We start from the raw sequence: 13,569 nt of genomic DNA, 5'->3' as shown, positions 1-13,569 counted from the left end.
CCACAGAAATTCTGTCCTTTAGTCACTGCTCAGTTTCTCCTGCGGCCCCAGTAGGCTGTTCTCACATTAGTAGAAGAGAACCACGTCTGGGTTCAGTCACTTGTGCTGTCCAGGGAGCACACTGAGCCAAGGATAAATTTAAAAACAGGCCCCAGACCTTCAGCCACCTAGCATTCCTACTTATAGCCAAAGGCCCTCCCCGGCACTGCTTTCCCACCCACCACCTACCAAGGGCTGGCTCACCTCATGGAGACACGTATACTGCACATGATATGGGGCTACCTTCTCCTCCCCCTTGATCTCCACGCTGATTTGTAGTCGGATAGCCCCTGAGACGGCTGACTTGTCTGTCCTCTTCTCTAGAAAGGAAAGAACACCAGGGATTGACACCAATGCAATGAGATCGTACAGGCAGCCCCATCCTGGCTCAGCCCAGGGAAAAGGCGGCGCTGACCCGATAGGGTGCACTCACTCCAGTGACAACATATTCCAAAGACCCCTGAACTGGTTGGGTGAGAGAACAGGCGTGGCCAGGGGGCCAAAGGCATTAAGGATTAGAGAGCCACCTGAACATGAAAAATGTTCAGCCAGAGTGAGTCCCAGCCACCACCACTCCTCTGTCCCCCATCCCTACCCACAGTCAGTTCTTTGCCAGTAAGACAAGTTCTGTACAGAGGTATGCTCTGAGGATTGAGTGGTGGTTTTGGTAGATGGGAATATTCCCTGGACCCCTTTCATGCTCTTCCCTTTTCAGTAACCTTCTCTGGTCCAGAGTCCTCACCCAAGTTGTACCAGACGTCCATTTCACCACTTAGTGTCCGAACCTCAATGATGGTTTGGCCAAGGAAATCATCAGACTCTCGCTTTAGCCGCTGTTTTACTCTCGACTTGATGTCATCATCCTCATCCCACACACGTACCTTAATGCGGTCAGAAGAGTTGTGGCACTCACTGTGAGAGAATTAGGCAGGCTCTGTTAGGGACAGACCCAGTAGCACCTACTCCTATTACTTATAATTCCCTCCCCAAAGCTCCATCAACTGCACTTGAGGCCTCGAATAGGAAGAGAAGGAGTCAGAGGACAGAGATACGAAAGTTCCAAGCCACTCAGGCTATTCCAGCAAATGGCTCTTCATTCCTGAGCCTGGGTGGCTCTACATACCATTAACCAGTCCTTACTGCCCTGGAACAAAGGGCAGGATGGGAGGAGGAGTAATTAGGGTCAATTCTGACTTCTTATGCAGCTAGCTATACAGCAACACCAGCAGGAAAACATCTAGACGTGCCATGGAGCCCCTGGAAGCAACTGCTAACTCCCTCCTCGGAATCCAAGATATAAAGTGAGTAAAGATGCTAGATATGTTCATGGTCGGTCCATCGGGTGACACCTGCTTAGTTTTCTATCTAACCCCACATCTGCCTAACTATGTGCTTGGTGAACTTCTATCATCCTTTAATACCCCACTGAATTATCATCTTTATGGGGCTTGTTTTGGAAAAGGGAGTTTGCCCAGGTCCCCCCTCATGTGTTCTTCCCCAACAGTTGCCCTTCTGGGTCCTGTTGCCTTACCGAAAAGTTATACTCAGAAGAATTTGCTGCTCCTTTCTCTATGTTCTTACAATACCTTTCCATATTCCATTAAAATATTATAACTACTGTTCTACTGAAAAGTAACAGACAAATCAACAACCAGCTTCTTGAAGCCAGGGATTGTCTTATTCATTTTTAGATACACAATATCATGTAGAGTGTCTTGTACAGAATAGTTTAATAAATTGTTTACTAAAAGTGGGCAATAGGCTGGGCATGGTGGCTCACGCCTGTAATTGTAATACTTTAGGAGGCCGAGGAGGGAGAATTGCTTGAGGTCAGGAGTTTGAGACTAGTGTGAGTAACATAGTGAGACCTCGCCTCTACAAAAAAGGGAAAAATTAGCTGGGCATGGTGGCACACGCCTGTAGCCCCACCTATTCAGGAGGCTGAGGCAGGAGGATTGCTTGAGCCCAGGAGTTTGAGGCTGTAGTGAGCTATGATCACACCACTGCACTCTAGCCTGGGTAATAGAATGAGACCCTGCCTAAAAAAAAAAGAACATCTGCACTCAAGTGTTTATCTTAGCACAATTCATAATTGCAAAGATATGGAACCAACCTAAATGTCCACCAACTAATGAGTGGATAAAGAAAATATGATATTGGTCTGTTAGGGCTTGGAAAAGTAAAAAAAGAAAAAAAAAGAAAAGGTGATATATATATACATATATATATATATATATATATATATGTTGTGGAATACTACTCAGCCATCAAAAAGAATGAAACAGTGTATTGTAGCAACTTGGATGGAACTGGAGGTCATTATTCTAAGTGAAATAACCCAGGAACAAAAACCCAAATATTGCATGTTCTCACTTGGAAGTGGGAGCTAAGCAATGGGTATGTATGGTCACACAGAGTGACTTAATGGACATTGGAGACTTAGAAGGGGGAGGGTGCAAAGGTGGGAGCCGGGTGCAGAATACACCTATGGGTACAATGTACATGTACACTATCCAGGTGACAGGTATATTAAAAGCCTACACTTCTCCACTATGCAACTAATCTATATAACAAAAAACTTGTACCACCATTTGTACCACCTAAATCTATTTAAATTTTTTAAAGTGGGCAGAATTCTGCAGCCTTCTGGATCCTTGAGCACAGCCTTTTGACCCAAAGTTCCGCCCCGGGGGGGGAGGGGTGACAAAGCATCTGGATTCTTCAGATCTTAGTCCAAGTCCTAGGCTAGAGTTTGCCATTTTAACAACTATCCCTTATTGTCATAAGAAACAGTTGTAGGAAAGTGAGATAATGGAAATAAGAGTGGGGTGGAAGCTGAGGCAGGAAGAAAAGCTTCCCTTAAGGGAAATGGAAACTTCTCTAGACCTCAGATTTCACAGGACAAGGACATTCTTTCCCCACTCCTTTAAGAGCCTAACCTTTGTAGGACTGGGAGGTATCATAGGGTGGTCAGTCCCTGGTTCTGTCACTGAGCAGTAGTAAAATCTTTCTTTTTTTTTTTTTTTTTTTTTGAGACAGAGTCTCACTCTGTTGCCCAGGCTAGAGTGAGTGCCGTGGCGTCAGCCTAGCTCACAGCAACCTCAAACTCCTGAGCTCAAGCGATCCTCCTGTCTCAGCCTCCCGAGTAGCTGGGACTACAGGCATGCACCACCATGCTCGGCTAATTTTTTCTATATATATTTTTAGCTGTCCATATAATTTCTTTCTATTTTTAGTAGAGATGGGGTCTCGCTCTTGCTCAGGCTGGTCTTGAACTCCTGAGCTCAAACGATCCGCCCACCTCGGCCTCCCAGAGTGCTAGGATTACAGGCGTGAGCCACCGCGCCCGGCCAGTAAAATCTTTCTAATGCTAGAAAAAACAGGATGGGGTGCCCTGGGGTCCCTTTAATAGCCCTAGCTAAGACAGGGCTTGGGTAAAGTAACCCTGATATGATAACCCATGAGCAGAAACCCAGAGAAAGAACGGCTGCTGCCCAAGTAAAGCATGTGAGAAATGGGTTTTCCCCACTGCCCTTGCTCAATCTTAGGGCTCAAGCCCAGAACAGCAGGATGTAATGCTGCTTCCAAAACACACACAGTCCCAGGTAAGAAAAAGCCCTCTGTGACTTACAAATGGAACTTCTCCTCCCAAACAGGATTCAAGTTTCCAAAAATGGTCTTGGTGCGCTTCTTGGTTTTGCCGACTTGCACAGTCACATAAGGGTCACTGGATCCTGTTTTGTCCTTGGCTTGTAGGCCCTGCGCACATACCACTGCAACCCAAGCACATATAGGAGGCTTCAGAGTACACATTAGAGTAGGTGAGAAACTACTCTTCCTAGCACTACTCATGTGTGCTCTCCATCTTAGAGCAGCCTATCTATGCTCCTTGCACAGGAACGCTAATCTCATTCCTCCATACATATCCTTAGTCCTGGGTACCAGCCTTTCCCTCAAAGCCTTGCCCAAGAATCCCATCTCCCCACCTGAGCCCTAACTGACACTCCTACACATTGCTCCTTACAGCCTTTGATATATGCACACTTCAGCACCACCCACTCAGTTTGTAAACCACTGTTTAACTGCTCTCTGGTCTCCTGCCCACCCCCTAACCCTCACCCCCAGCTCTTGTAATATGAAACTGTTAACCAAGTATATAGTGTCAGGTTGTCACCAAATCCTTATATTATGGTTCCTATTGTTTGCAGGTGCCAGTCTTGCCTCTCCCAGCACCAGGGTCTAGGTGAGGAGGAGTGATGAATAATGAGAACTCCCTCTTCCCCTCATTTCTATCTTCCTTCTCCCCAATCCCTTACTCACTCTCACTCAGGACATTTCTTCCCCAGTATCCTCCCCATAGCCCAGGCCTCTGTGCCCCTCAAACTATGGCCTGCTCACCAGTGATGGTAATCTTGGCCGACCATTTGGAGGTGCCATCCAGTACACTCTGCTTCACTGTTTTCATCTGCTGCACATGGGCAACTTTGCTCACTGTGAAGACATCCTGGATAACTTCAAAGATCTCTGGCTTATTTCGCTCTCGGATCTTCATGCGGTCCTTCATGGCCATGATAATGTTCTGGGTCCGGTCCTCAGCTCCATGTTTAGAGCTCTTTTCTGCAGCCCCTGAAGGACAGCCAGAGATAGAAAGTAGGACTAAGCAACAAGCCACCTACCAGACACCTACCAGACCAGGTCAAGCTAAGGAATAGGGCCTGAGAGAGGCCATAGAACAGTGGGAGAAGCTTAGGGAGACTGGGATATCTCTGGGGAAAATTAACACTGTGGGGCCTGCTGCCTGGCCAGAGGAATTTAAATGCAACTCAGAGGGTAGCAAAATCTTGATAATTGTTATGGGGGCTCATTATACTGTTCTATTTAGACATGTGTTGAAATTTTTCATCAACTTTCCAACTCTAAAGTCAAAATATCATCAATGGGTGTCTCAGTTATCAGGGAGGGGTAGTGGGTGGGGACAGCAATAGCAGAATCTCATCCAACTGCCAAGCATGATACAAATCCCAGAATTTGTCACATAGTTGGGTTCTGCTCTATGGCCCTAGTGCCTTTAATCTCAGAAAATAGTGTGGTATGGTGAGAAAGGTATGGCCTTGGTGTCAGACAGACTTGGATTTAAATCCTGGCTCCAGCACTCCTAGCTTAGTGAACTGGTTTGTTCTAAGAGGAGATAATGGTGTTTATCTCTCAGGGTTGTAATAACCGTTATTTTAGAAAGCATATGTAAAGCATCTAGCCCAGGGCCTGGCAGTAGCAGGTACTTAATAAATGGTCACTACTGTTGTTACAACCATCATTATTACCCTGACAGGGTCAAAGGCCATCTTCACCACATGTGGCCCCACCCAGCTCATCTCAGAGGCCAGCAGGCTTTCCCTGCTGCCCAAGAATCATGGCAGAACACAGGCTTCTCCAGTGTATTTCACCAACTAGGCTTCTCAGAAGAGCAGCTGGGGCCCCATCCTTCCTATACTGGCCCAAAAGACTGATCTCCTCTCCCTGCAGTCCCCAAAGTTTAGGCCTTTACTCTAAAATCTCAGAGCAAAAAGTAAAGGCCAATATCTGCATTCTAACCCTAGGAACATAGGAAGCTGAGTTTTCTGTCCAAGGAGGCCCATAGAAGCGCATTTCATTTCACTCTGTGCCTCACAGAAGCCTTAGGCAGACATTCTCTGATAAAGGGAAAATGACCCGGGCTGCGACCTACTCTTGCCATTTAGCACATCCCAGGCAAGTTGCTACTTCCTTGGACTGGGACCTCTGAAAGGCCCTTAAGGAAAAGTCGGACACCCTGGCAGCCCGTTTCAGAAGGCTTCCAGCAAGTAGCCTGTGCAGCCAGCCTGGTTGCTAGTGCTCAGCAATTAAAGCAAGGCCTCTGGCACCTGTGCTTGCTACCGCCCATGATGGGTTTGGGCAAAGTCATCACTGGCATTTGTCTTCAGATGGTCTTTTCAGAGCCTTATCTCTTCTGCTGACTCTGTCCTATCTGTCTCTTCATGTCTACTGTAGCCATGCCACTGGCACCAATCTAGGGCTCTTCAAAGAAGGACATTTTAAGTGAATAATTCCTCAAGGCCTCTCCCTGGCCCCTTTTATGTCATATGTCTCCTTGGGATAATGAAGTGCTTGTGAGTCTAAAGGTGACCTTCCTTTCTCCAACCATAATCTTTAAAGTTTTCATTGCTGTTGTTTGCTCTGGGTAATACCTGGGTGACCTGGAGGGCGAGAGAATACTTTTCCATCTCCCACTCCCTGCTCTGCCTGGGGTCCAGCTACAGTGAGTGTAAGCCGAGCACTACCCCCTTCTCTGACAGGAACTTGCTACTTTTCCTGCTCTTACCCTCCCCACTCCATCATGGCAGCACAAGTCATGTATTTAGCCAGGGCCTTGGGAGTCTGGCACACTGTCCTCCCAGACCTCTGCTCAATCCACTGGAAATTTCTATTCCTGGAACTGTTGTCTAAAAGCTCCATCTATAAGCAAGGAAAAAATGCTGCTTTCCCTGGGTCCTTGAGTCTAAGCCTCAGGAAGTTCCTCTGTGAGGCTTGGAACCTCACAGAACCCACTCTCTCTCATTAGTTTCAGTCCCTGATTAAACATGCTCTTGTCATTTGGGCAATAAGGCCACTGTGGTATATACACTATCCAAGCTGAGCCTCTGGGATCAACTGAATCCTGGAAGAGACTGTAGCTCCACCAGAAGGCCATAGAAAGCTCAAAGAATTTTTCCTAAAAGGTGCTTAAGAGGGCAGTATAAGGCTTGTATTTGGAAAGGCAATGCCCCTTGATTTGGGACCTGCTCTGAAAAGAAGGGCTTCAGAATCAAGTGGAGTATAGGAATGACGGTTCAACCATCCCAGCTCTTTGCTGCAGGCTATTTAGGAGAGACCCTGCCCTGCTTCCCCTGCTCCCCACCCCTCATCCCACAGGACACTCACGCTGTAGGCAGTCGGCATTGAGCAGGTCCTGGCACTTCTCGTGGCACTTGACTCCACACTCGCTGCAGCGCATGCCCTGCCGGGCGATGCCCCAGAGCAGGCCTTCACACTCATAGCAGTAGGTTGGGGTAGTGGCCGTCCAGACCTCAAAGTTGTGGGGTGTGGTGCACGAGATGGGGTAGATTAAGGCCTGCAGGGTTTTCTTATACACATGGGATTTCTGAAAGACACGTACCTTCCTATCAGCCACCAGCAACTTTAGGATTCTGCTGTGAGATGCCAGAATTGAGACTCTGGGGGACAATTAGGACTCTGTTTTCTCTTCTGACAATGGAGAAGACACTTCTCCATTGGTCCACTGGTCCAGCCCATATCCAAGCCAAGCAGAAAGAAGCCCCCAGTATACTGAGCTCCTGGTAGTCCAACACAGGTTGGACCTGATGCTGGGTCTGAGCCTTGTTCCAGCATTCATGCTTTTTAGGGAAACAGAGCGTAATAGGCCTGCCATAAAACCCTGAGTTCAGTGGTTACACACTTCAACATGAGATGGGCTAACCCTCTGATCTGGACTATTGTGAACTATGGAAAACTGAGATCTGATATTACCTGTTTCATCAACGATGTGGGCCCAGCACTCTTAAATTTCCAGTTAGTATGACGACAGACATGATCACCAGTCCTGAGGCCAGAGGACTCCTGAAAGCCCAGGGGTCACTTACCAGCTCTTCATCCTTGAGAGAGGTACGTGTAGCCATTGCAGAAGTAATCCCTGCCTTCCGGGACTGGACCAGTGACTGTGAGAGAAGACCTGTGGTTAGCCCTGGCTACCACCAAGGGCTGGCAAAGTCCTGGGGAGGGGGCTTCAGTGACCAAAGCCATTTGACTATAGCTTACTATAGTACTTTTCTATTTTTACGATCACTCACATGGACTCCCCTGGGCAACAGTGTCCCAAGTTAAGATGAAAAACCCAACACCCTCAGGAGACTGTTCTAGCAATGTTAGAACAGTACTTCCTTCAGGATAGCTATTATCCAAAGAGTTTCTCATTCTCTTACTATTCTTAGGTGTCCTACTCCAGAGAACTCCTTATTTATAGGAAGGCAAAGGAAAATGAATTATAGTAGGATACAGATCATTAAGAGTAAGAGACACACAACTGTCAGAGTCACATTCAAAAATCATTATTGAAAACAATGATTCCATGCTAACCTTTATCCCCTTGTACCTCCCCACCCCATATCCACTTAATCCCTGGATGGCTATAGAGGCCAGTAGCCAAAACAAACAGGGCACTTAGCAAATAAAAGGGGCCATGTAGCCACAGTCCAATCAAGCAGGGCAGGGAGTTAAGTGTGAAAGCTGGGGCTGCCCTGCTAGCCAGGCTCTTGTGTGGAGGGGCCCTGCATAACTGCTAAGCCCAGGCTTTACTGGCAGCCTCTGGAGAAGCACCTGGTTTCCCTATGGCAGAGGACATTGGGCAGACAGAAGTCATAATATCAGCTTAAGCAGGAGGAACAGCCAGGAAGGGCCCAACTGATTTGGGAAACGGACTTTTAGAGAGGATGACAAAGGGCTCTGGAGACACTCACCATAGCCTGTGCAGAGGAGAGCAGAGAAAGGAACAACATGATGTTAAAGCCCCCCAAGGGCATGTAAACTTTCAGAGGCAACTGAGAGGTTCTTATCTATAGTCCCAAGTAGGGAACATATCCCAACTCCCTCTGCCTCTACCCACCACCAAAAACTGTTTTCAACCCAGACAGTGGGCCAGGGCTCAGGGTCTAGAGCTTCTACTGTAAGGGACATTATGCTGTAAAGTAAAAGATAGGCAAGAGCAACAGACAGAGGAGAGAAAGCAAGAAATGAACTAGATACTTGCTGGTTGCCAAGAAGGAAAAGAGGATAAGAAAAAGGTAGAAAGAGAAGAAAGAGGAGATTGGAGACAATAAAGGAAGGAAAGAAGATATTAAAGACATGACATTAGACTTTATCTTCAACCAGCTAGATGAAGAGCTGGTGGAAGAAGAGGTACACTGGAAAGGAGGAAAAAGAGAAAGGAGAAGATGCACAAATGGTTGGAAATAAAGGCAGGAAAGAAACGATGAACAGAAAATGGCAAATGATACTTCCATTCATCCAACTGAGGGAGAACTAGTGGAGGAAAAAGAGAACAGAGAATGGAGAAGAGAGGAAAGGAGTGGACAGGAAAAACACTAGACAGGGAGGAAAAAAGAAGAAAGTAGGAGCAGAAAATGGTAATAAGAAAAATGGTTCAAGTCTTATTAAACCCTTACACATTACACCTCGCTTTAGAGCTCTGGGACTCCAAGAGAGCCTGGACCCACTCTACCCCCACTGCCCACAAGGCTACAGAAAATTCCTTGACCTGATCCTGCCTCAGAACGTATGACCCAGAATGGGAGCTTCTGGTCATCCTGGAGGTCCTGAAACCAGCTTTAATTCCTAAACCGGTTCCAATTCAATTCCCCAAATTTTTATCACTGCCTCTCAATGCCAGACACTAGGTTACAGAGATAGTCTACAAAGCCTATGTCTTGGGAGGAGACTTTCACTTGACCTCTAAGAAGGGGTCAAATGCCAGTCATGTTTATCCCACACTAAGCTCAGTGACCTAGGTCAAAGAGTAGGGGCAGTTTCCATTCTAGATCGTAAGAGGAGGCTGTAGAGATATCTACCGGAGCTAGAAACCTAGAGGAAGACACAGCCCAGCTTTGAGGGCCCAGGTCACAAATGTTCTAGGTAGGTGCTTGAGCTAATGAAGAACGTCAGGGCTCTAACCAGGGAGTGAGAGAAGACAAAGTCCCACTGAAGCCATCACTAAGTCTCAGTAAGGCTTTAAATGATTGATCATCAGACCAGTATGAGTCACTAAATGGACCCCTTCCAAACCTGACAGCTTGCCAAGGCCCAGTGGGGGATACCCCAAGGCTACTGCCTAGGCCTGTACTGGAGTCGTCACTCACCAGATCACTGACAAGTGGCAGCGGCTTCTTTCTGCGTAGATCTGGCATGCTGTCAATGCCATAGAGCCCTCCGGCTGGCCTAAGGAGAAAAGGAAATACGTCAGGAACTTCAGTCCTGCCTTGAATTACTGGCAGGTCCAGTGTTCCATTCTCCTTGCTTTCCCTCTCCCCACAGGAAGATGAACTGACCTCCACTATGTGCCTTTGAGAGGGGCAAGGAAGACAGAAGTGAGGGAAATAAAGCCATGGGATGGTACACAATGGAATCTGCTCAGAGTACCCTTCAGTGTCTGCTATGGTTTTAGCCAAGGGCTGAGAGCTCTTTTATCCCACAGGGACAGTCCAGGGCACCTCTGTTTATTTGAAGGTGCTTGTACTCCATAAGGCAAGATGGGAATTGGGAGTTAAGAGGGCTCCTTCCCACACTCAGGCCAGAGACACTGCTCCCCAGGTAAGTGCTGACTGACCTGTGCCAGCACAGAGCCCACAGGAGTGGCTCTACAGGAAGCGCCTACAGCCTCGGTGAGGCATATAAAGGGAGACCTTCTCTATTCAAGAATAAAAGTCGCCAGTTCTGTCTACCCAAGCCTCCTGAAGAAAAAGTGTCTCCAGGGAGAGAGGAGCCCTCATAATCAAATGCAGGCAGGAGAGGTGGAATAAGAGACTTCCAAAAGACCATTTAGGGGAAGGAAAAAACCTACACCATTTAGGAAGGAAACAGCAAAGGGACTCTGAGAGTCCAGCCTAGCCCTATGGACAAATCAACAGAGACCAGGAAAAAAATAAAGCTAGAACAACTGGAGCTTTCTAAAACTTTTATACATTTTCTATACTTATTAATTTTGGTATTCTTTGCCTGTACTTCCATAATAAAATGAAATAAAAACAAAGGATGTCCCCAAAAGAACATACGTCTTATGTTGAGATAATCTGGATTTTAGCTCCAATTCTTCTACTAAGTCACCATATGTCCTCTGCCAAAATTCTTTCCTCTCTTTGGGCCTTGGTGCTACTTCTATAAAATGAGGTGGATAGGCTATAAAATCTCTCTGGCCTTAATGAAAACAACTCATGTACTTGATTTTAATAAGAGCAATGAGGTGGGGAAGGTGGGGTAGCTGAGTTGTATACCACAGCTGATCTAAAGAGAGAAATGTCCCAAATGAAGTAGCAGGTACTTTCAGCTATACAGGCAAAGAATGAAGCCACAAATTGGGTCAATGACAGGAGTTGGAACAGGCCACTCAATATGCTGATTTCTTTTTTCTTTTTTTTTTTTTTTTTTAAAGAGGAATTTATTTTCTCACAGTTCTGAAGGCTAAAAGTCTCAAACCACGATGTCAGCAGGGTCATGTTGTCTCTGAAGGCTCTAGGAGAAGCCTCCCTTGCCTCTCTCCTAGCTTCTGGCAGTTGCTGGCAACCCTTGACATTCCTTAGCTCCCAGCTGCATCATTCCAGTCTCTGCCTCTGTAACAGGCTGATTTCTAATAAACTAGCTCCCTGAGCATAGGCAGTGGGCTTTGTTTTTAATGAGATTACCGGGCCTAGGGAAGTTCTTTATTTATGACAGCTTCCAAGGACCAAGCTGAAAGAAAGGAAGGAAGACAACAGGGAATTCTTTAGAAAACCTCTGCACGGCCCCATTTAAAAATAGTCTGGATATGTTCCATTGGCATGTATGTATTTTACAATCATTAGAAGAAAAAAACTGCAGCTCACTGAAGAAGCAACTGTGCTAAAAGTTTGTAGCTAATTCTAAAAACTACAATATGTACCACTTAACCCAAGAAGTTTTTTGCAACATAAATGATCTCTTGATAAAAATAGGGGTAACTCATTCACATGATTGGCTCTTGATTAAAAGAAGACAAACCACAAGGAAACGCAAAATGTAAAAAATGTAGTTGATAATCTATCTGATTCTTCTTCTTCCCTGGCCAGAGTGAGAGGAGGCAGCTACTGAGAATGCTGATACCAGAAGCCTTTGTAGGGAAAGAGAGAAGGAAGGTCCCAAGGTCCTAACTGGCAATATGTGGGGGAGGAGGGTGTCAGGAGGCACTGAAACTCTGTTTTCTCTTAAGAACAGTCAGCTACAGGCAGCAGTTGAGCAGCTTAAAATGACTCTCTGGCGCAATCGCATGAGTCTAAAACTCACATACAAGCAGCACAGAGGGAAGACAGAGCTCAGAAGGGATGCTACTATGTCTTAACTAGAGTGGAATGGAATAAGTAGGTGACTCACAACAGCTAAAGCAGGACTGAGCCCAGGGAGTAATGTAATCAGTTACACCATCAACAATGGAATGAAAAGAAAATGTTTCCAAATGTAGATATTTTTCAAGTTTCCTCATTCCTCTATGTGAAGAATATATCACCACTATGATGCAATGAATCAGAAATTACAGAGGTAAGGATGGGGGAGCCCCAAAGCTCCCTCCCCTGCCTCAGGAGAACTACTCTGCAAAGCTCCCTGTTCAATCTCTGAGGAATCAGTCGGCACAGTTTGTTCCTCTGCCCCGGAGAACCACCCAACCTACAGTGGAACCTCTTACTTCCCCAAGATCGAGCTTATGAAGCTATCTCCTCTGCTTCCCAGGGGAAGAGCTAAAAGTACGGGGAGAGAGAATACATAAAATCCACAGAAACTTTGCAGGGAATTACTTACCCTTCTGGGAGCCATTGAGGCAGAGAGGGGTCACCATCATGTGGAATCTTTAAAAAGAGACAGAAAAAAAGTTAGATCCTGGGAAAGATGGGAGACTGCCTGTAGGTTGGGCAGTGAGCAGTAGAGTAGGAAGCCCAGAACAGTACAGGTGACATAGCCAGCCTGATGTCTAAGCCAATGCCCTGGTCAGCCAGGGCAACGAGCAGGCTGCTCAAATGAACAGTACTTGTCTCCCCAGTGAATAGAAAGGATATAAGGCCAAGCTCACTGAGGTCCCAGGGCTAAAGTCCACTGGGATAGATAGAAGAACTTCTATTTCCCTTCTATGAGCCATTGGTACAGGTAGCAGTGAACTAAGCCCAGGAGAAGGACCTATTTAGGCTTCCGGACCTCACTAAAGCAAAAGGACAACTTCATATAGGGTCCAGTCTTTTTCCAGCTATATTCCTAAACTTCCTTGGCTGCCCCAGAGTCAGACCTGGTCTGTCGGGATTCCCATCTCATCTTGTGGTTTGATTTAACTTAGGTGCCTTGAACCCCTGACGCACTGACACTGGGTATACATGTATGAGTACACTGATACTGAATCCACTCTCTACATTTAGTAAGCTATACATAAGAAGAGAATCCAGGGCAGATTAGATACTTGGATTATCATTCTGGTGAATTTTATAGGCCCTAGAATGAGAAGTTAAAAATTTAGATACCAAATAATTTAGGGAAGGAACAGTTCAAAAAATACTTTTTAAACAAAAACCAAAACAAACCAAACAAACAATAAAAAAAGCAAATTCTTTAAGCAGCGTGCAGAGAAGAAAGAGTTCCAAAGCTGCCAGGGATCTCCAGAGAACCCAATGGTACATACTTTTCAGGCACAAGAAACCTAGTGCTAACAGGTCTGGGGCTTCCTGTCCCTCCTTG

At 46.2% G+C, this 13,569-nt stretch overlaps 1 protein-coding gene across 16 annotated transcripts in view; it reads right to left on the bottom strand.

Annotated features, from left to right (window-relative positions):
- The window catches only part of UNC13B (unc-13 homolog B), a 190,240-nt gene that overhangs the window by 22,381 nt on the left and 154,290 nt on the right, over window positions 1-13,569 (bottom strand). For 14 of the 16 annotated variants that reach the window (XM_069476550.1, XM_069476548.1, XM_069476553.1 and 11 more), the window contains 8 exons: window positions 12,649-12,695; window positions 9,984-10,062; window positions 7,716-7,790; window positions 6,997-7,216; window positions 4,438-4,665; window positions 3,671-3,812; window positions 782-951; window positions 244-359 (listed from right to left, as the gene is read on the bottom strand). In XM_069476550.1, the coding sequence (XP_069332651.1) occupies window positions 244-359; window positions 782-951; window positions 3,671-3,812; window positions 4,438-4,665; window positions 6,997-7,216; window positions 7,716-7,790; window positions 9,984-10,062; window positions 12,649-12,695 (1,077 nt within the window). Of the gene's footprint in view, window positions 1-243; window positions 360-781; window positions 952-3,670; window positions 3,813-4,437; window positions 4,666-6,996; window positions 7,217-7,715; window positions 7,791-8,588; window positions 8,595-9,983; window positions 10,063-12,648; window positions 12,696-13,569 lie in introns of all 16 variants that reach the window. The other 2 variants (XM_069476545.1, XM_069476542.1) reach the window with 1 other exon arrangement.

Source organism: Eulemur rufifrons, chromosome 7, assembly GCF_041146395.1.
Source record: "Eulemur rufifrons isolate Redbay chromosome 7, OSU_ERuf_1, whole genome shotgun sequence".
Classification (NCBI taxonomy): domain Eukaryota; kingdom Metazoa; phylum Chordata; class Mammalia; order Primates; family Lemuridae; genus Eulemur; species Eulemur rufifrons.
This window is presented reverse-complemented; position numbering and strand designations above follow the sequence as displayed.